The sequence below is a fragment of the Cnephaeus nilssonii genome, assembly GCF_951640355.1.
Source record: "Cnephaeus nilssonii genome assembly, chromosome: 6".
Lineage (NCBI taxonomy): Eukaryota > Metazoa > Chordata > Mammalia > Chiroptera > Vespertilionidae > Cnephaeus > Cnephaeus nilssonii.
The window spans coordinates 32,738,813-32,761,831 of NC_137077.1; the positions used below are offsets into that span (position 1 = coordinate 32,738,813).

Consider the following 23,019-nt stretch of genomic DNA (forward strand, 5'->3'; position numbering starts at 1 on the left):
TCTAACATTATTTTATATTACATTTAGCTGATGGAAATCCAGATGGGATTAATGGTTCTACTTTTTAATTTTCTGTTTATAACCATGGATTTAGCAAACAATATGTATAGCACAGTGCATGACACATAATAGATGCCCCCCAACTTTTTTCTATCTTCACTGTCAAACTAGAATAACCCCCTATTATATGTTCTCATAGTCCCTGGCACCTTTCTTTCCCAGTGTGTAATTATTTATCTGTAGGCTTTAGGGTTGCTAGATTTAGATAACAAAATATAAGATATGCAGTGAAATTTTAATTTCAGATGAACAACAAATAATTTTTCCATATAAGTTTTTCCTATGCAACTTTTGTGACATACTTATGATAAAAGAATAACCATTGTTTATTTGAAATTCAAATTTTATTGGACATCCTGGATTTAATCTGGTGATCCTGCTGACTTACTTGCTCATATCTGCAACTCCCAAAGAGTACAAGTTTTAGGAGAGCATTTGCTCATCATTGTGCCTCCAGTATCTGCATAGGGTAGTGGTCGGCAAACTCATTAGTCAACAGAGCCAAATATCAACAGTAGAATGATTGAAATTTCTTTTGAGAGCCAAAATTTTTAGACTTAAACTTCTTCTAATGCCACTTCTTCAAAATAGACTCGCCCAGGCTGTGGTATTTTGTGGAAGAGCTACACTCAAGGGGCCAAAGAGCCGCATGTGACTCGCGAGCCTCAGTTTGCCAACCACTGGCATAGGGTTTTGCACTCTTTAGATACTAAATAAGTATTGGTTGAATGCCTAGGGATGAATGATATGGAGTGCCACTAAGATTCAAGAACTTAAAAACAAGAATCCTTGCCATTGGGGTTTCTACAAGTGTACCATCTCTACGTAGTAACTATTCAATCAACTACTGGTAAAATGGATATATAAGGAGGAAATTTCTTTAAAAGAAAGACTCCAAGAAACTGATTCTGCTGGTACAATTAACTTTCAGTTTTTAATTTCCAGTTAGTATTTTTTTCAAAGACAGTATTGCACAAATCAAGGTAGACTTGTATTTTTAAGTGTTAGGCTGATTGCAGCTAATCTAAAACTAAAACTAAAAAAAGAGGCTTGGACAGGACAGAAAGGAGATGTTTGCAGGCCATATATGGAGAAGGTAGCACAAATTTTGAAATCTTTATCATCACATTGTACTTATTGAACTCCCACAAATGTTCTGCTCTATATTAGAAAAAGCAAAACAAGTGAATCTTGTAAAGTTCTGTTAGCTCATGAAGAGTTCGCGTCTTAAGTGTACTCTTTATAAGGTTTAGTTTATAAACTGTGGAGCAGGCTCACTTAGGTGAGTTATGGAAGTTCAGAAAACAGATGGTAGGAGAAAAGTGCCTTGGAAAAGCAAATAGAAATGTGTGTCTTATATGCTAGGAACATTTTTTAAAAATTATCTTTATAGTTGAGAGTATTACAGATGTGCCTCCTCCCCCCCCCCCCCCCCCGACATTGACCCTCTCCATCCTACCCCCACCTCCAGGTTTCACTGCACTATTGTCTGTGTCCATGGCTATGCATACATGCTTATAAGTTTTTTGGTTAATCTCTTCCTGTTCCCCCCCCCCCCCCCCCCCCCGCTTCCCTCTGAGATTTGTCAGTCTGTTCCATGCTTTTTGGTTTCTGGATCTACACTGAGTGGCCAGATTATTATGATCTCTGAACACATAATAATCTGGCCACTCAGTGTATATCCTATATAATAAAAGGCTAATATGCAAATTGTCCCCACGACCAGGAGTTCGACCAGCAGGCAGGCCAGCCAACTACCCATGTCCCCTCCCCCTGGCCAGGCTGGCCGGACCCCACCCATGCACGAATTCATGCACCGGGCCTCTAATATATATGTTATATATAAAACGTTAACTGTTAATATTTTCTAGAAATTTGAGTACCAAAGTTGAACTTATGGAAAGTTGTTTAAATCAATTGTTTAAGGACAGTTATTTAAAGATATCTTGATCCCTCCAAAGCTGCCTTAAGAATAAATAGCCTATTGCTAAACTGTCGTTAGCAATGCTGACTTTAAGACACATGTCTACTTCTGCCTGTACTTTAGCCATTTCGTCCGCAGAAGGCGAGGACGTCAGCGATGGCCTCTGGGAGGAAGGGCACTGAGAGGCGGCATAACCCAGTGGAGAGCATCTGTAGGAAAATCAGAGCCATCCATAGGAGGGAAGAGCTTTCCAATCAGAGTCAACAGATGATCAAGTACCAATCCAGCAGTTTTGATAGGCCACAGGCTAACAGCAGGAAAGATTTTGAAGGGTTACTGAAGAAAATGGCTGCTGCTCCCATTCCTACACCCAACACTCACTTCTCAGCTTCTGAGAAAGAAGATGCGCTCATTTCATCTCCCCAAACAGGGTCTCCGAGAAACCCATCCGTCTCTCAGCTCAGCTCCCCTGAGAATGCAACCTACTCCACCCTCAAAAGTTCTGAAAACATCTCAAGGCTGAGATCACAGAGCTCCCAGAATTACATATCGCTGGTATCACAGACCAGAAAGCGGGAGTCCTTCGCTAACAAGGATTTGAATTACTGTGGGAATGAAAATCATTTTAGTACTTTAAAACTTGACTTTGATTCCACCTCTGATCAAAGCTCTGAAATTTTTACTCCTCGGGATTCAGTGGTAAAAAAATGGTCTCTGAATGAAGATGGTAAATATTCATCTTTTAATGTTCTTTCAATAAAGCAATAAACATATCACTTTCAGGATACCTGAACTAAATAAAACACACACACACACACACACACACACCAATTCACATTATTAAAGCTTGGGTAGAAACATCCATCTTTCCCTATTTAATTTTTTTTTTCTGTCTTAAAAGAACATTTTATATGTAAATTGTATTTTCTATTATTTCAAGTAAAAACCTCCTAGAAATTCTGGATTGTATTTATAATCATAATTGTTGGTATTTCTCTACTGACCTGAAAACAAACTTTCTCCAGGGCAAATGAGAATGTCATTATGGGAATACATAGATCCAGGGGAATTAAAATTCATATAGTTCCCATGTGCCTTGCTAAAAACTAGCATTTTAGCATTTTAAAAAGTAACTAATTAATTAATGTATTTATTTATTTAGTTATTTTTGTGAGAATAAAATGTGTAAAAAGAAAGTGTGGATTCCCAGTACAGCCAATAAGTCAGGCCAGAGGAGAATGTAAATTTTGCAGGCTAATTTCAATAGAAATTTCTGGAACTCTGCTTAGGGGATTGCTTCCAGAGTCCGTTATATGAAAGGCACTGAAAAACAAAACAGTGAAAAAGCAGTGTAAAGTGACACACATTCTGTATAGCTAAGTTTCTTCTTTCCCTCTACTTTTCTATTTGTTATACTACTTGCTTTTTCACAGAGTACTTTTAATATCACAAGACAAAAAAAAAAGAAAAGAAAGCTCATTTCCCTCTCCTTCATCTCTCCTTTTTTCCTACTTTTATAAAACATAAAAGAAAAAATGAATATAAAACCTTTCAAGTCCACTTTTTTGCCTGGCCTATTTAAGTTAAGTAACCAGTACTGTATGTTGCTGTTTATTTAAATGTTTTCTTTGTTAAAATTAAAACAAATTAGTTAATCCTTGTAGCACAGAGAAGCATTTTTGGATTTACAAACTTTTTCATCTAGTAGGATGGAAACCAGACACAGATGATGGCATTAACAGGACCTGTGAAGAGTTCTTCTCAAGCGTTTTTCATGCATGTGACACAAACTGCAGCGGTAAGTTGAAAATTACCTGCTGAAATGTTTGTGGTTTTCATCAAGTCCTTGTACTTTCTATTGTGAGAGAAAGGGAAACGGTTTACCTGTGGTGCTCTGTGGGCCTGTCTCCACACACGTGGTGGCTGCAACCTCATTTGAGAGTAAGGATGGCTATTTAGGTATTGGTTATGTCTTTATAATTTCTTTGTGTGTTTTTTGCATGTTTTACCAGTGTTTTGAATGATTTTATTGAGCTTATCAACTGATTACAAGCTCCAATTATTGATGGAACTACTGACATGTCATAGGTGTTGCCACAGAAGAAATACAAACTTCATAATGTATAAAACCACATACACATTTAGCTCAAAATTTTTAATTTTAGATTTTCACTTCTGCTTTTTTAAAATTTCCACAAGTAATTTTTAGTACATGAATGATTCATACTCATTGTAGTAAATTTAATAGTATGTAGATGAGCAAAAAGGAAGGGGAAAACCATCAGTAGTCCTATTCCCCTAAGTGACCATTGTTAGTGATTTGTTTTATAACTTTCAACTATTTCCTCTCTCAATATGGTTTTGTTTTATTTGGAATATATATATATATATATATACATACACACATACTAGAGGCTCGTTGCACGAAATTCGTGCACGTGTGTGTGTGTGTGCGTGCACACACAACCCAGCCTGCACCCTCTCCAATCTGGGACATCCCTCTCACAATCCCAACCACTTGCCTGCCTGCCTGCCTAATTGCCCCTAACTGCTTCTACCTACCAAACTGATCACCCCTTAACTATTCCCCTGCCAGCCTGATCGATGCCTAACTGCTCCCCTGCCGGCCTGGTCACCCCTAACTATCTGTCCCTGCAGGCCTGGTCACCCCCAACTGCCCTCCCCTGCTGGCCTGGTCACCCCTAACTGCACTCCCTTGCCAGCCTGGTCACCCCTAACTGCCCTCCCCTGCTGGCCTGGTCGTCCCAACTGCCCTCCCCTGCAGGCCTGGTTCCCCCCAACTGCCCTCCCTGCCAGCATGGTTGCTCACAACTGCCCTCCCCTGCAGGCCTGGTTGCTCCTAACTGCTCTCCCCTGCTGGCCTGGTCACCCCAACTGCCCTCCCCTGCTGGCCATCTTGTGGCAGCCATCTTGTGTATTGGAGTGATGGTCAATTTGCATATTACTTCTTTATTATATAGGATACTCTTAACCCATCTTTCAAAACTAATATGTCTTTTCTCTTCCTAAGGCTCAGTAAGAATTGTCAAAGTAATAGATTACCTCAGACAAATAACTAGTCAAGATTCTAAAGACGGTGGCTTTGAGGAGCTATGGAACATGCTTGATCCTGACAGGAGAGGCCTGCATGTGGATCTGGAAACTTTCCATGCCATCATGAATGAATGGATGGCTTGCTATAGAATCAAATGGTCATCAGCTGGAAGCATTTTCAGGTTGTTTTAACAACTGATTACAATCACTGTTTTCTTTGTGGATGGAAATATTGTGATCTGGTGCTTCTCACACTTGAGCATGCATTGCAATCACCTGAACAATCTTGTACCTGATTGCTGGCCAATGCCCCCACCCCATCCCTGGCATGATTCAGTAGGTCTTGGGTGAAGCCTGATAATTTGCATTTCTGTGTTTCCTGGTGATGCTGATGCTGGGCACACTTTGAGAACCTACTATGTTAGCTATGTTATTTCTGATAATATTTATTTTTTGTGACTAGGGGGCAGCATATACTGTGTTCTCAAAAAGAATTGAGCTGGCATAAAAGTCAAGCAAATTACTAATACTACCAAATCTCCAAATGCACTTACACTCAGAGTGAACACCCTTTTGAGGTCAGTAGGGTTGTTTAGGCAGTGAGTGTAATTTAGAAGCCTTGTATATAGGGAAGCTAAAGGGAAAAGGAAAAATATAGTGGGATAGAAAAAAAAATTATGAAGAAGAATGACACCATGATCTCAGGTGCCCCTGGTGGATACCGGAGAAGAGTCACCTTCTTCACAGGAAATTCCTGTGGCTTTTACTCAACCACCAAACTCTAGCTATCAGCTGATAGGTACTAGGGATTTGCTTAAAGAAAACTTCAACTCAGAGAGTGGTAAAACTTGCTAGATTTCACATAGGGTTAAGATGTATCGATGACTTAAGAAAAGACTACCAAAAGTGGTGTTTGAAGTACATGAGTTAATCATGAAAGCAAGATAAATATATAAAAACTAGAGGCCCGGTGCACAAAATTCGTGCTCAGGAAGGGGTTCCCTCAGCTCGGCCTGCACTCTTTCCAATCTGGGAGCCCTCAGGACCTCTGGCTCCTAACTGCTCACCTGTCTGCCAGCCTGATCCCCCACTAACTGCTCTCCCCTGCTGGCCTGATCCCCCTAACTACTCTCCCCTGCCTGCCTGATCGCCTCTAACCTCCTCTGCCTTGGCCCTGCCAACATGGCTTTGTCAGGAAGGATGTCCAGAAGGACATCTGGAAGGTCGTCCAGAAGATGTTCAGTCTAATTTGCATATTACCCTTTTATTAGTATAGATGCCACCTTTTCCTAAAAATGCAGGTTGTTCCCAGGTTTTCCTATCGTGGAAGGGGAGCCCGCAGTAGCATCCTGGGTTCTGACCAGGGCTTATGCGCTTGTGCTTTATCTCAGCAGATGCGATTCCTAGAAGACTCTTGGATGTACCTTGAACATTTCTATCGAATTTGCCAAATCATCCTCCAAAAATGTTGAACCACTTTAAACTCCCACCAGCAACCATGCGTGTGCCCTCCGTCCCACTTTGATGTCAATATCATTGATTTCTCCCTAGAAGCTTCCCTCCTGTCAGCCGGGACTGCTTGGTATTTGAGCCAACCTCATTGTTCAGCTGGGGACTTGATTTCCCGAGATAGAATTATGGAGGAGGAAATAGTTTTCCTCTACCTTTCTGAGTTCTTAGTGGAGGCCCTTGTAATGAAAGACAGATCACCAAGAGAAAAACTAAAGTTCATTAACATGTGTACCTTGTGTATACATGAGAGATCCAAGGGAAAAATGAGTAACTCCCCAAGGTGGCTTAGAATGCAGATTTAAATACCTTCTTCCTAGGGAAAGGGGACGGGAGATGTAGGCCTCTTAGAGGAGAGTAAATGATATTTAGGAAAGATGAATGGGGTGAGGGAAATAGTTTATAACGAAGTTTGGGTGTGATGTCAACTTCTACTCTCCTGTCCTGTGATAGGAGTCAATCTTCTCTGCCTGATGACACTTCTCCCGTCCAGGGGACCTATGACATTTAAGCTCCTTTAGGGGGGTCTGATTTTAGGCAGATCAGACTTCAGTGAAAGCCTCTGCATGCATTTGCTGTTTTTCAAGCATCTGCAGCTCAAGATCATCAATATAACAACACAGCATATGTTGGGGTGGCATGTTCTCTGACCTTCAGAATAAACCCAACAAAAGCTTGTTTCCTCTCTTAGATGATTTGCCACAGTAGTGTTATTTCCTGGAGACGGTATTCTGACCAGACCTTCCTGGGAGTGGTCATAACATACCCTGTGCTTGTAGAAAGGTGTGGGCCACATCACTAAATAAACCAGGGAAGTTTTCTCAACTTGTGGAAAGGGAGATAGTTATGATAGTTTATCTCCCTTTCCATAGGTTTCTTGCGGGTTTGTGTCTCCCTGCCTCCCCTCAATGCCCCCCATCCCAGCAGCCCCAGCACCATGGTGGTGGGCCTTGGGGCTGCTGGGTGCTGGCATCCCTGCAGGTTTGTGTCCCCGATCTGGCCCCCCGCAGCCCCAGTGCCACCATGGCAGGTCTTGGGGCTGTGGGGTGACGGCCTCCCTGTGGGTTTGCGTCCCCGATCCAACCCCCACCCAGCCCCAGCACTGTTCTGGGGGATCTTGGGACTGCTGGGTGCCAGCCGCCTGGCCGCTATGGGCGTGGCCATCTTTGTTGGGTCATTTGCATACTCCTTTTGGCTGGTAGCGTAGCGGAGTGATGGTCAATTTGCATCTTTCTCTTTTATTAGTGTAGATATCTAATCTTACTAGTAATCAAAGAAATGCAAATAAAGACAATGTACCATTTTCGTCCATAGATTTAGCAAAGCTGTAAAAGAATCACTCTCTCCCATGTTGTCAGAGCAGGTGGAGAATTAAGCCCACCTTCATACATTGTTGGTAGTAGTGCAAGTTGGTACAGTTTTTTTTAATGAGCAATTTAGGAATGCATAAAAACCCTTAAAATATGTGATATGTTCAAGCTAGTAATGTAAATTTAAGAAAAATAACCAATCATGTACTCTAATATATGTGTAGAATGCTGTTTGTGATAGTGATAAATATAAGCAACATAAATATTTAAAAACAGAGAGTTGGGCAAATAAATTATAATACTTCCATACACTAGAATCTTAAATAGTCACTCAGAATTATGATTAGATAAATATTTGACAAGGGAAATATTCATATATATGTATGTATTTCAAATAATAGACAATTAATCCATATATGCAGTATAATCCCATATTTGTAAAAATATGCATAGGAAAGAGTTGAAAAGAATATATTCCAAAATTATTATCTTTTCCATGATGGTTTTAACTTTTCTCTTTTTGTGTGTGAATTTTCTCATTTTCTTTTTCATGTTAAATTAAAAGATTATGGAAGGTGAAAGGAATGAATGCCTTACATTTCTTTTCTATTACCCTATTTAAGCACCGTATTGGGCTCTATTTAGTAGCTGAATGAATAGAGTTTTTAAAATCCAGAAACAAACACCTGAATAGGAAAGTACAGAGTACTTCTGAAAAGGTAGCTAAGCTTTGTTCTGGCAAAGAATCCTAGCTCATTGGTTTTAGTTTTTTTGTTTTGTTTTGTTTTGCCTTCAGTGAGGGAGTGAATAGTGAACCAGGCAGCAGCATGGATGATTCTGCTCTTGACCAGGACAGCATAAAATCAGGGAAAGCAAGTATGTGTTTTCTTGCAATTGTTCTGCCACTTTCTTGTGGTTTGGAGAAGTGGGTTTTTCATTAATCTCTCTTGTATGTGTTTCAGTTAAGATGATCACAGATATAACGGAGTCTGCATCAGGGAACTTCGAGGCTTTGGGCGGAGACGTGTCTAGAGGAATCTTGTAAGCATTCTTAGCTGTAATGCTTTCTCAAGTGCCCCAAGTTTTATTATTTATTTTATAGATTTATATATTTTACTTATGATGAAGTCACTTAGCCCTTTTTGTGTGTGTGGCAGTGCTGTCATCATTTATTTTTAATTATTAACTATTCTATTCGAATTGCATTAGAACTAGTTTTGCTAGTTCTAATTATATAAGACATAAATTAACATTTTCTCACTCATGAAACCCTTCTCCTTCATTGACATCATGTGTTTTCTTTTTTAAAAAAAAATATATTTTATTGATTTTTTTACAGAGAGGAAGAGAGAGGGACAGAGAGCTAGAAACATCGATGAGAGAGAAACATCGATCAGCTGCCTCCCGCACACCCCCCACTGGGGATGTGCCCGCAACCAAGGTACATGCCCTTGACCGGAATCGAACCCGGGACCCTTGAGTCCGCAGGCCGACGCTCTATCCACTGAGCCAAACCGGCCTCGGCAACATCATGTGTTTTCCATGGAAAACAAGTCCCATTTGAAGTAGAGTTATGACATTGACCTTAAGCTCTTTAGTGGGTTATTTTAAAAAAATCTTTACTGTAGAAACTATTAAATATGTCCCATTTTTTCCCCCCATTGACCCCTTCTAGCTCATTCCCACCCCCTGCCCCAGGCCTTCACCACCCTATTGTCTGTATCCATGGGTTATGCATATATGCATACAACTTCTTTGGTTGAGGGATTATTATTATTTTTATTGTTTAAGGTATTACAAATAGTAGTACATATGTCTCCTTTTTTTTCCCCATTGACCTCTCCCCCCCACCCCCTGGCCTCTCCTACCCCCCAGCACTTGCCCTCATCCCGCCCCCCAGTGTCTTGTGTCTATTGGTTGTGCTTATATGCATGCATACAAGTCCTTCAGTTGATCTCTTACCCCCTCAACCCTCCCCTGCCTTCCTGCTCTAGTTTGACAGTCTGTTCGATGCTTCTTTGCCTCTATTTTTGTTCAACAGTTTATAATGTTCTTCATATTCCACAAATGAGTGAGATCATGTGGTGAGGGATTATTTTTAAAGCACCTCTTAAAAAGAAAAGCTGGTGTTTTTTTTTTGCTAAATGTGTATTTTAGATATTAGGGAGAGGTGATGCTATCTCTCCCTTAGTTTATCTTTGCCACTTCAGATTTCATCATGCAGAAAGGTGGTTTAAAACCCATCTACCCAATCTTTGCTAAGACCTGTGGTAAGATAGCAAAGAAGAAGAGGAGACCTCGGACTCTGTGAAATATGCAATCCAAACTTCACAGGGTTTATGATCTAATGTTGGTGGCGAGAGAGACACTCACAACCATTAAAAAGCTGTAGAAAATATTAGGGAACATGAACATTAAGTTGAGAGGTACAGGCTACAAATGTAAAACTCCAGGAACTGTTTCTTAGTTAAAGGCCTATTAAAACCTGCCACGATCCCTTGACTGAGAGAGTAATATGTCCATTTATTTCAGGATCTTCCATAACACAGGCAGAAATAGGAACTTGCCAGTGTAGATGGATACAAAAGTTGGGAGTGAAGTGGAAAGGAATAAATAAAAACTGTGCAGGTTGACTTAACAACTGGCAGATGATGCATACTTGACAATTTTGGACTAATCTTTGATGCTATTATAAGAGATGTTTGAATGAATATTTATTGTATAAATAAACTCAATTAATGAGGATGGAAGATGATAAAGTAGAAAATCTTGCAGGAATATTTAAGCCTGTTTGGGCTTAACTCTATGCCTTATTTTGATTGGAAGGCATTAGTCATGTTGAAGATTATTTATTCTCACTCCTTATTTCCTCTGCAGAGAGGTGTCTGGCTTGATTACCTATGTAGAAGAGCTTCATTTCAACAAGCAGAAATTGGAGGAGGAAAATAGTCAGCTCAAGTTGGCATTGGAAACCTTGGAAGAAGCTAACAGCCGGTTATCGGAGGACTGTACTGAACTGCGCCTGCAGATAAAAAGGTGAGCCCTTGAGGAGTACTGCTGTGGGGTACAGCATGCTGGAGTTTTTACTTTAAAAAATATGCTTTTTATTGAGATATAATTCCCATAGCATAGAATTTACCAATTGAAACTGTACAATTCAGTGTTTGTTTTTTGGTATATTCACAAGAACCATCATCATGATCTAATTCCAGAACACTTTTATTCCTCCAAAAAGAAACCCCATATGAAATAGCAGTCACTCCCCAGTACCCGCTTCAATCTGTACCTTGCAACCACTAATCTATTTTCTGTCTCTATGGATTTGCCTTTTCTAGTTATTTCATATAAATGGAATCATACAATATGTGTCCTTTGTGACTGGCTTCTTTCACTTAGCATAATGTTTTCAAGGTTCATCCATGTTGTAGCCTGTACCAGTACTTCCTTCCTTCCTATGGGTGAAAAACAATCCATGGTATGGATATATGCAATTTTGTTTATTCATTTTTCCGAGGATGGACTCTGGGGTTATTTCCACTCGCGGCTCTCATGAACATTGCTGCTATGAACACCTGTGCACCGGTTTTTGTGTGGACATGTTTTTAGTTCTTTGGAGTCTATACCTAGGAGTGGACTTGCTGGGTAGTAACCTATACTTGGCATTCTGAGGAGCTGCCAAATCATTCTCCAAAGCAGCTGTACCATTTTATATTTCCATGAGCCATTTCTGTCAGTTCTTGTCTAGCAATGATGTTCTCTAAGTCACTCAAGGTCAAGTTCTCTATGGAACACCATTACACCGAAGGGCCAGGTGTGGACCTATCCAAAGAAGTCCTGTGGTTTTGTTGCGCCCTTAGTCTATGCTAAGTATTAGGAGAGATTTGTTGATGAGTTAGATTTAAAATGTGCCCTCAGGGTACCATTACCCTAGGCAGTGGTCGTCAAACTGCTGCTCGAGAGCCACATGCAGCTCTCTGGCCCCTTGCGTGTGGCTCTTCCACAAAATACCCCGGCCTGGGTGAGTCTATTTTGAAGAAGTGGCATTAGAAGAAGTTTAAGTTTAAAAAATTTGGTTCTCAAAAGAAATTTCAATTGTAGTACTGTTGATATTTGGCTCTGTTGACTAATGAGTTTGCTGACCACTGCCCTAGAGGATGATAAGAAAGTTCTTGACCTTCGCTTAAGTTGGAAAGGCCGAAAGCACCTAGGAGACGTACCAGATAGTGTCCAACACTGGTGAAGTGGGTTGCAGGAAGATGCTTGAGCATCAGAAAAAAAGCAACAGGTTCTCACTGAGTTGTGTTTAAGATGCAGGTGCTAATATTCTGAACAGAAAGTTTTAAGTTAACTTTAAAAGACGGTAGAGCATTTTGACCGTGGACACATATCCTCATAATTTTTTGACCAGCCAGTCCAGCCTCCAAACCAAAGTATAAATGTTAAAAATATGCTTCCCTCAGGCTCTTTCCATTCCACATTTGATTTATTTATTATTTATGTGAAATATAAGAATTTAAAGTTGATTTTAAAAACAACTATACATTGGATGAACGTGTCGGTTAGGGCTTTTGGTTGTAACACATTTCTTTCCTGCTGACTCTGGTTAACTGAAGCAGTAAAGAAATGTGTTTGAAGGGAATTGGATTCCTCACAGAAGGACAGAAAGAGAATCAAGATGAGCAGTGAGAATTGCCAATGTCGACAAAATTAAGCTTTTTGTCCTTCGCTTTTCTCCTTCCCCTAATCCCGTGGTCAGCAAACTGCGGTTTGCGAGCCACATGCGGCTCTTTGGCCCCTTGAGTGTGGCTCTTCCACAAAATACCACGGCCTGGGCGAGTCTATTTTGAAGAAGTGGCGTTAGAAGTTTAAGTTTAAAAAATGTGGCTCTCAAAAGAAAGTTCAATCGTTGTACTGTTGATATTTGGCTCTGTTGACTAATGAGTTTGCCGACCACTGCCCTAATCCTTCAGAAAGGGCCTCTGTTTCCTTTCAGTGCTCACAGTCTATTTTTGATACTGTACAGGTGTCTTGTTGTAGTATAATTTATCTTCTATATGAACTGCCCCTTGTTAACAGGAGGAACTTAATCTTACCCACCCTGCTTACCCCAGTGCTTAGGAGAATGTCTGCCACAGAATAGCTCTCCTATCCTTCCAGTTGCCTGCAAGCCAGAAATTTTTGTCTCCTTTTTCTTCCTCAGCCTTCGCTTCTAAATCAAATAGCAAGGCCTGTTCAATGGACCTACTTTATGTCTCTCAAACAGATTGACTTCTTTTCATTCCTATATCTGCCACTTAGTTCAAGTCAGCATTACCTTTCTCCTGGATCATGACAGCAACCTCCTGATTAGGTTCCTTGCCTTTTCCAAAAGTGTCACACCTAGGGGAATGAATGCTCTTCCTAAAGGCCCATCTGACTACAGTATGCCTCTGCCTTAAACACTTCAATGGAGCTCTATCATGGATAAAAATCTAAATTCTTTCATCTAGTTTGCAAAGCCTTTCATGGTGGAGCCTCTGTTGCCTTATTTCTACTTCTCATTTTCCACTCTAGGCTCTAACAATATCTATCTGCTTGCAGCCCCCCGGCGAGCTTCTGTTCTCTCCCACCCTCCCTCTTCTTTCTCATGATCTGAACTGTCTGCCTTTCACACAGTGTCTGCAGAACTTGGGATCGGGCCTAAACGGGCAGTCAGACATCCCTCAAGGGGTCCCAGATTAGAGAGGGTGCAGGCTGGGCTGAGGGACACACACCCCTGTGCACAAATTTTGTGCACCGGACCTCTAGTTATTGAATAAATATTTGTGGAATTGCACTAACCAATATTACATCTTTTAGTAGAAGGAAAGAACTGTGGGATTCAGCCAATGAGGATTTCAAAGGGAGTCTCCAAATCTTTATCTTTGGGAATATGTTTTTTTTTTTTCCCCTTCTATCACTTTCCCCGCACCACCCTGCCCCCAAATCCCTTTCTTTACCAAGGACTATGAAAGATAGTGGGTATATTTTTACTATTGTTGGCATCTGGTTTATATTTTCAGTGGTTTTCAACTTGGATCTAAAAATAGTCCTTGGCTTTTCTTAGCATGTTTGACAGTTACATTTGAGGTTTTGCTCATCGCCTTCTTCCCCCCACCCCCACCTCCACAGTGCCCACCAGGCTATTATGAGAACAAATCTGTTACAAGAAGAACTAGAGGAACTGAAAACTAGTATGAGTGCTTCAGAAGAGCAGAAGACCACAATTGTAGCCCAGAACAAACAATTAGTAAGTTGTCCAAGTTCCTTGAAATGCCGGAGGGTTTATTTGGAGGCAAAAGTCAGCCAATAGTCTGATAAATGAATAAGGTAACACCTTAGAAAAGTTAAGGCAGGTAGGATGAAAACCTGTATTTTCCTTTTCAACCAAGATTAACATTTTTTACAAATTGCTCGGTCATATTCACAATGGTTTGTGAAGATTTAGAAGATCTCTAGAATGCCTCCTGAAGTTGATAGGTGAATTCATAAGTACCTAATACCAAAATGCACTTGAATTTTTTTTTAAATTCTCCGTCAAACTTTCAACTTTTTCTCAGTTGAAAACAAAAGATCAATTTTCTCAATACTTCCAGATTACTAAGATCAGTAATATATTCCAGCAGTAGTATTCTAGCATTGCTAATGATGGTGGGGTCAGCTGAAAGTCATTCAGACTAATTTGTTTTTAGGTCTGTAATTCATCAAGAGACGAGCTCTAGGTCTGTGTCAGTCACTTGTGACCTCCCACAACCAACACAGCTTAGCTTAGCTTAGCTCTTACCTCAGTAGTAAAATGTGGGACTAGACTCACTGAATGTCAGGTGACTCTGCAAGTCTCTATGAGTGCACTACAGGGAATACTCGATTTGGGGCCAATGAGGAGCTTTTATCTGGAGGCAACGTAGAGAAATTATCAAGAGCCTACCCTTGAAAATCAGAGGGCCAGCAGTCAAGTCCTGACTCCTGGGGCTGTGTGACTTTAGACAAACTACATAACCCCTTTAAGCCTCAGTGTCCTCAGACCCTAGGGCTGAGAAGGTTATATGAGTTAATATATGGAAAGCATGTAATGTCCTCTTTCCTCCTAGGCCTGGGTAATACTAGCTATTATTAAAAGTAAGGAGTCCTAGGTATACAATCCTAATTCTTTGCATTTTATGATGTTTAAAATTTTAAAATAATTTTGAATATTTAATTGGTCATCATGGAAATCCATTGATGTAGAAACAGAAGTAGCTATTTTTTCATGTAAAAATTAATAGAAATATAGGTAAAATCAGAGATGTTTTGATTATTCAAAGTCAATTGTCTAATAAATGATAAGCTAGAATCGAACTCAGGTCTTCTGATTCCAATTATGTGTACATGGGGGGGGGGGGGGGAGGTGTTCCTTCATTCTTGTACCAATGACAACCTAGCCTGACATGTTTTCCCTTTTACTTTTATATATAAAGGTAATTCCTAGTTACTCTATAAAAATAAGGAAATGCATATTAACAACAAAAAAATCCCACTAAATTCTTATCCTACTGTATCAATATATTTATCCCACCATACTAATATGTTTATTGTTAACATTTTGGCATTTATTTTGTCCTAGAATATTATTTTTCTTCTGAGGGTTCTGAATTTGGGGCTCTTAATTAGAAAATATTTTTCTATAATCATATGTTATGGTAATGTTGAATCTGTGAATATCAACAGCTTCAAGTAGAAAGCTAGATCTCTTTGAGATTCCAAAGTGCTGTTTAAATAGATGATTTCACATTAACTGTCATAAGTGGATGGCGTTAGTAGCAGGGAAAGAAGCCAGGTGCTTCCTTTTTTGTTTTTAGTCTTTCCTTTCTACTGTCATAGATTAAGTCAAGGAGAAGAGTGACTTCTCACAGATCCCAAGAAACTGTTAGCCAAAGGCTTAAGCCCATGTTGAAAGTATTTTCAGGCTAGGCTCATTTGTGATATGTCAATGCCATGTTTAAAACTAATAAAGGGAAAGAATGTCAATAATCTTGGAGGTAAATATGTGGTATTTTCAAAACTTCTAAAATATTTTTAAATTACTTTTAATGAATCAGGAGGCTGAAAACCGGGCTCTGATTCTTAAGATTCGGACTCTTCAAGAGGAGGTATGTTAAAATCATTAAACATGGGCACAAATAAACTTATAGAATCAATCATAGAATCAGTCCTGACCCTGGGTTAAATAGAAATTATGTGAGTATTCAAACTCCTATGGGCCAAAAACCAGGTTGCTTTGTCAAATGACAAATGAGGGAGAGTAGATAGGATTTTCATGTCTGGACAGAAGTATCTTATTACCTTTGTATATGTCCATGGAAGAAGTGGGGTTTTAAAAATTCAGATTTAAGATGAAGTGAAATTAACCCATCTAAAAACTATACATATCAAGATGGAAAGTGTAGCAATTATCTAATACCTTTCTGTTATTATTCTACTGAACTAGGTGGCAAATGTCTTGAATCTAAGACCCAGATCTTAAATTCACTGAAAGTCTGACCTTGGAAAAGACATCTTTTTTGAGTTAATAATACCTATTCTCTCATTTATTTTAGAGATTAAGATAATGCATGTGAACCCATTTGTTTAATTATAATGTACCTCATATATGTTAGGAAATATTAGTAAAATTTCTAAAAAATGAATAATTCTATGCAGTATATATTTTAAAGCAACAGAATTAAAGCAATGAAAGAATGGGTAGCAAAGCTACTAGTAAGTTACTATTTTGGAGAGAAATTCTATGTAGGTACATTTTGAATGGCAAGTGTTACGCACATTTTAAAATTTGGGCTTTATAAAAGTTTGTTATTTATTAAGCTGTGATGAACAATCTGGAGAGTTATCCAAAATATGGACCAAGTGAACATTAAAAAATTTCTTGGTGGGTTAAAAAAGAAACAACTAAATATTGGAAAGAAACCCTACATTAGATTCAGACATGTTATAGCTACAAAAACTAGTACTTTACAGTTAAGCTCCCAAGGTAAGATGCTTTTCTCCTCGTATATAAGATGACTGACTAGCATCAAAGAATTGTACCAAACCAGTTTAGAATTAAGATGGGAGGAAGGAGATTTGGAACCCTTCACAGAATTGCAATGACTGATTTCCATTAGAAAAGGCACGTCAATGTCACTGCTAGCTAAGATTCCTTTAGGCAAAAATCTGATGCATCTTGAAGAGTGACAGCACAATGGTTTGGGTATTCACATTCGTTCATCCATTTATTCATTCATTCATTCATTCAACACCTATTCTTTGGGAGACCTCTGTGTGCTAGGCACCATTCTAGATGCCGAGGAGACAAACTTAAGCAAAATAGCCCATGTGGAGCTAGCATGTTAGATGGTGACTAGTGCTGTGGAGAAAAGAAAAGTGAAAACAGAATTGTGGGGGAGTACAATTTAAACTAGCGTGGTTAGGATAAAAGTAGCACTGTGAAATTCATCATTATTTCATTAATCATGAAATTTTTGGCTAAAAATTGGAAAGGAGGTTTATCTGTGGAAGAACATTCCAGGCAGAAGAAATGGCCAGCTCAAGGACCTCAGGCTGTAGCATGCCTGCTGTTAATGAGGGACAGCAAGACCAGTATGGCTGGACCAGAGGAAATAAGTAGCAAGAAGTGTGGCAAGAAGGGTCTTATATGGGCATTGTATGGACTCCAGCTGTTTACACTGAGAGGGATGGAAACAGGGAGACCAATTAGGAGGCCCTTGTAATAATCCAGGCAAAAGCAGTAGTGGTGGAGAGAAGTGTGCAGATCAACAAATGCTTCGTAATATATCCAAAGGTATTTATTATATATTACGGTACTATGAAAGTTCTCTTATGTTTCTAAAATTGTCTCTGAAATACAAAGTTATCAACTGAGAGTGAGGATGTTGGAAGAGGTATTGGAAATTCAAGAAGAGAGAAGGGATAAAATAAGGATTTGGCAAACTTTTTGTAAAGGACCTGATAATATTTTTAGGGTTTCCTGGCTAAAAAGTTTTGGCACAGCCACTCATGTCTGCCATTGTACTGTGAAAGCAACCAGAGATAATATAAAAACGAATGGACACAGAAGTGTTTTAATAAAACTTTATTTACAAAACCAGGGTGTCAATTAGAGCTAGACTGTGTGTCTGGGGTAGAGAAGTTAGTCTAGTTTGCAAATCCCTGATTTAGGCAAATGGCCAGAAGAATATAATAGGATTATATATGATATGATCACCAGTAAACATTGAGGTGAAAGGTGATAAATTTAACATGTGAGCTGTTGGTTCATTTGTGTTTTTCTTTAACAATGTTTATCTGGAAGGGTGCTGGCACAGAGTGAATGGAAAGCTCAACTTAAGCAAATACTAAGAAGGAGGGGAGAGGCAAGGGGATTGAGGAGATGTGGAAGAGGGTGATTGTATGGAATGACCACAGAATAATATAAGCTAAAGACTGACTGAGTTCACGAGAAAAGTGGAAGAATAATAAGGTGGTCCGATCAGTGGATTGCAGGCTTCAGTGGGGATTGAGGTTTGTTGGTGCTCAAAGAAGTAATCTGGAAAGACAAGAAGTGGTGGTTGAAGAGGGAGAAACTTGCAGTCAATATAATTCAAGGGCCACAGTTACTGATAATGATAAGTGAAAAAGGTGTGAACTAGGGAGTGAATGTCTGTGGTGGAATGTAAGATAATAAGGGGCTTCCTAGATGTCATGTTAAAAGGCTTATGTTATTTTTGGACAAAATCTAAAGTTTTGTCCCTTAGCTTAAAATGGATGATGATGATGATGATAATGATAAAAATACTTCTTCCTAAAAAAGACTTTAAGATGGTCTCTTATTTTTTATATTTGGACTAAATAAAAAATTACTATCTTTTTTTACATCAGAATACCAAGAATATTCTGGATATATATGCATTGGAAAAGAATATTGAGGAATTGTCTAAAACTGAGACAGAGCACCAAGTAAGCATTCCCCAAATACTGGTAAAACATTTTCTCCCCTCAAGCTAATATTACACTATAAAGGTGTATGTGACTATTGCTACAATAACCTTTTGCTATAAACTTTAAAATTTGTACTCCTCAAGATGTCTGGATTATATAAAGGGCAATCTCTCTTTTTTAATGTAACAGCTTTATGGATAAATAATATACATGCCATTAAATCCACCCACTTAAAATGTACAAGCCAGTGTTTTTTAGTATGTTCACAGAGTTGTGCAACCATCATCAAAACCAATTTTATTTTTTATTGAATTTATTGGGGTGACATTGGTTAATAAAATTATACATGTTGCAAGTATACAAGTCTAAACCACATCTGCATACTGCAGCATGTGCTCAACACCCAAAGTCAAGTCTCTTTCGCCACCTTATATCCCCTTTTGCCCATCTCCTCCTCCCTCTGGTAATAACCACACTGTTGTCTATATCTGTTTTTTATTTTTATTTTTTGCTTAATCCCTTCACCTTTTTCACCAATCCCCAAAACCCCCTCCCCTCTGAGAGCTGTCAGTCTGTTCTTTGTCTCTATGGGTCTGTTTCTATTTTGTTTCTTATATTGTTTATTGGATTCCACATATGGTATTTGTCTTTCTCTAACCAGCTTATTTTGCTTAGCATAATACTTCCAGATCCATTCATGTGGTCACAAAAGGTAAGATTTCCTTCTTGTTTATGGCTGAGTAGTATTCCATTGTGTAAATGTACCATGGACTTTTCATCCCCTTATCTACTGATGGACCCGTGGGTTGCTTCCAAACCTTGGCTATTATAAATAACACTACCATGAACATAGGGGTGCATATATTCTTTCAAAATAGTGGTTCATATTTCTTTGGATATATTCCCACAAGTAGAATCACTGGGTCATTAGACAGTTCCATTTTTAATTTTTTGAGGAAACTCTATACTGTTTTCCTCAAGGGCTGCACCAATTTGCATTCCCATCAATAGTGCACTAGGGTTCCCTTTTCTCCACATCCTTGCCAACACATTGTTTGTTGATTTATTGATAATAGCCATTCTGACAGGTGTGAGGTGGCATCTCATTGTGGTTTTAATTTGCATCTCTCTGATGATTACTGATGTTGAGCACTTTTTCATATCTCTATTGGCCATCTGCATGTACGCATTGGAGAAATGTCTATTCAGGTCCTTTGTCCATTTTTTAATTGGATTGTTTGAGTTTTTTGGTGGAGTTTTATAAGTTCTTTATAAATTTTGTATAGTAATCCCTTATTAGTTGTATCATTGGCGAATATGTTCTCCCATTTGGTGGGTTGTCTTTTCATTTCGTTGGTTTCCTTTGCTGTGCAAAAGCTTTTTGTTTTTTTATGTAGTCACATTTGTTTCTTTTTTCTCTTACGCCAGGAAATATATCAGAAAAAAAAATATTTCTAAGAGAAACGTCTGAGATTTTACTGCCTATGTCTCTCAAATTTATTATGATGGCTTTATGATGTAGGTGTCTTGGACTCAGTGGCAGTCTTCTGATCACCTAAGCTAGGTGCTCCAGGAATATCTCTTGTGTGGGTTATGTACCCTCCTGAGTAGTTGAGTTTTGAATGCTGTTGGCCCATTTGTGGGAAGAGTTAACCCTCAGGCTGGCTGACTATAAAAACAGATCTTAATCACCATGTATGAGTCACTGTGCAGGGCTGACCCCCCAAAGAAGAGTTGTTCCCAACAGGGTCTGATGCCTGATTGTTTTGAGGCTTATGTGAAAGTTCTTTAAAAAGTGAAAACCATATGCACATTAAAAGTGTTTCAGAAACATGTCTCCCTATTGAAATGATTTTGTGGCACTGTCCTCTACCAAAGCAACGTCCCAGGGGCCTTCACTAACTTTGTTTCTTTTCAGATGGAGTTATGCATGTATGAGAACACTTTGCTTAATAAAGATGCAAGTTTGCAGAAGGTTAGTCTTTCCCTTCCCATGAAATCCTGTGGGATTGGCTAGCTCTCTCCAAATCAGAAAGGAGATGATCATTTGGGTACCTTCACTCCTATTAAAATATCTGATTCTAATATTCTGTCAAGAATGTTAGATTTCCTCTATAAACTTCTCAAAAAATATTCTGTTGAATAAAGAATACTGACTTATCCATCTAGTATGTATAAGTTTCATCATATCCTCTCTAAATTCTGGTGGTGTTCATTAATATATACAACCAATATGAGTGTGCCAATGTATCAGTCAATGGCTAGTTACAACGATGCAGTTTTAATTCATAACAACACAAATGTGTGTGCAGTCATTCATTTTGGGGAAGAAAAAAAAATATCCCTAAGTTATTTTCTTCCTGGTTTGATTGATAGATCAGATAGAAAGATGATAGATAGATATTCTCTTTATCCTTGTATCCTGTGATCTATAACCTATCTGGTAACAAGGAGCAGAGATTCTGGTTATAGTGACATAAGAAGGACACAGCTCTAAGTTAATAAACTTCCACATTTCAAGATAAGGAGGCAAAGAGCAATATTTATCTTCCTTTCCATTCATGTTTTGACATTTCAAAGAAGTCATTGATGGCTCATAGACATTGACCCAGAGACTGACAGACAATGACATTGTGGTGGTAGTGGTGGCTCACTTCCTCGATACCTCTGATCTTTCCACTACTTTGCACTCCCCCCCTCCCCACCAGCGTTCATAGGCATTGTTTGGGCAATTTGCACATTCCAGGCACCATGCTAATCACGGGATACAATTGTAGGTCAGACACTGCCTGTACTCTCTGGTCTTCCAGTACAATACTGTGATTTTAACAGAGATATCCTGTGAGTTGAAAAAAATTGGATGCCTTAATAATTCATTAGTCATTTTCAGTTAAAGACTGATTTTTTAAATGCATAATGATAATAAATATAATTTTGACTTGGACTTAAGATTTACCTTTCAGGGTTTGGTTCCGTTGGACTAGGCCAGTGGTCGGCAAACTCGTTAGTCAACAGAGCCAAATATCAACAGTACGATTGAAATTTCTTTTGAGGGCCACATTTTTTAAACTTAAACTTCTTCTAACGCCATTTCTTCAAAATAGATTTGCCCAGGCCGTGGTATTTTGTGGAAGAGCCACACTCAAGGGGCCAAAGAGCCGCATGTGGCTCGCGAGACGCAGTTTGCCGACCACGGGACTAGGCAGACACAGAGCATACTGTCACCAGTTAGATACAGCTGCCTGGCTACCCCATACTTTTTGTGTTGCTTTAATCACAAACGCAGATTGGTTTAGTTTTTAAATAATACGATTGACAGAAGAGCTCATCTCATTGGGCATTATAATTTTTTTGTGGCTCAGATTGATAATTATTCTAATAAACATGATTTGGTGGACTCATGCATTTATTAGCTATTAATTTTCTCTTTTACTTTTCAGAAGGATTTAAGTATAGAAGAACTTAAGTCAACCATCATAGAATATGGAAGCATTATAGAGGTATACCATAAAAATCTCAGAATTTGTAAGGTGGGTTGTTAAATGTAATTTCCCCACTGGAATGGCAGGTACAGCTTAATGTTGTATGTGATTCCAGAATTTACGAGGGGAAAAAAACAAACTGGTTCATGAGTTACAGCACTTGCAACAGGAACTCATCATGTAAGTAGTACACAGCAACCCCTCATGCCTCCTCTCCCCTGCCTCTACCCTACATCATTGGGCTACTGAGCTATCTGCAGTTCTTGAATGTGCCACATTCTTTTCCTCTGTGCTTTTGTAAGTGATATTTTCTCTGCTTTTTTCCAACAGAACTTCACCAGTTTTTCATGACCTTCCCTTGGTTTTCTCCTACCTTGAGATCAAAGTAACCCTTTTGAGTGCATGTTTTTATCTCTTTTCTAACATACATTACCTTATATTATAAACATTTGTTGTCGAATATGGGTAATCTAGTCCAGGAGTCCGCAGACAACAAGAGTAAAGCCAGTGGGGTGAGTGCACACACTTACATCATGAGAGTTACCAATAAGATAAGTGCATTGCCTCAACAAAGGCAGAGGGGGCTGCTCTGCTTAGCTCTAGCTAATTGTTACATCAAGAATATATGCACCCAATGTGGCCACATCTTCTGTTTTTTTAAGAAAAGCCAGAAATCTAGGTTTTTAGTGAAACTTGCTAATTTTTAAAA

At 39.0% G+C, this 23,019-nt stretch overlaps 1 protein-coding gene across 1 annotated transcript in view; it reads left to right on the top strand.

Annotated features, from left to right (window-relative positions):
* Positions 1-2,140: 2,140 nt before the first annotated feature.
* The window catches only part of IRAG2 (inositol 1,4,5-triphosphate receptor associated 2), a gene marked incomplete at its 5' end in the record, with an annotated part of 82,057 nt that continues 61,178 nt past the window's right edge, over positions 2,141-23,019 (top strand). The window contains 11 exons of the mRNA XM_079775529.1: positions 2,141-2,711; positions 5,016-5,196; positions 8,654-8,733; positions 8,820-8,898; positions 10,735-10,893; positions 14,008-14,125; positions 15,954-16,004; positions 18,769-18,846; positions 20,747-20,803; positions 22,269-22,328; positions 22,426-22,490. Of these exons, the coding sequence (XP_079631655.1) occupies positions 2,141-2,711; positions 5,016-5,196; positions 8,654-8,733; positions 8,820-8,898; positions 10,735-10,893; positions 14,008-14,125; positions 15,954-16,004; positions 18,769-18,846; positions 20,747-20,803; positions 22,269-22,328; positions 22,426-22,490 (1,499 nt within the window). The remainder of the gene's footprint in view (positions 2,712-5,015; positions 5,197-8,653; positions 8,734-8,819; positions 8,899-10,734; positions 10,894-14,007; positions 14,126-15,953; positions 16,005-18,768; positions 18,847-20,746; positions 20,804-22,268; positions 22,329-22,425; positions 22,491-23,019) is intronic.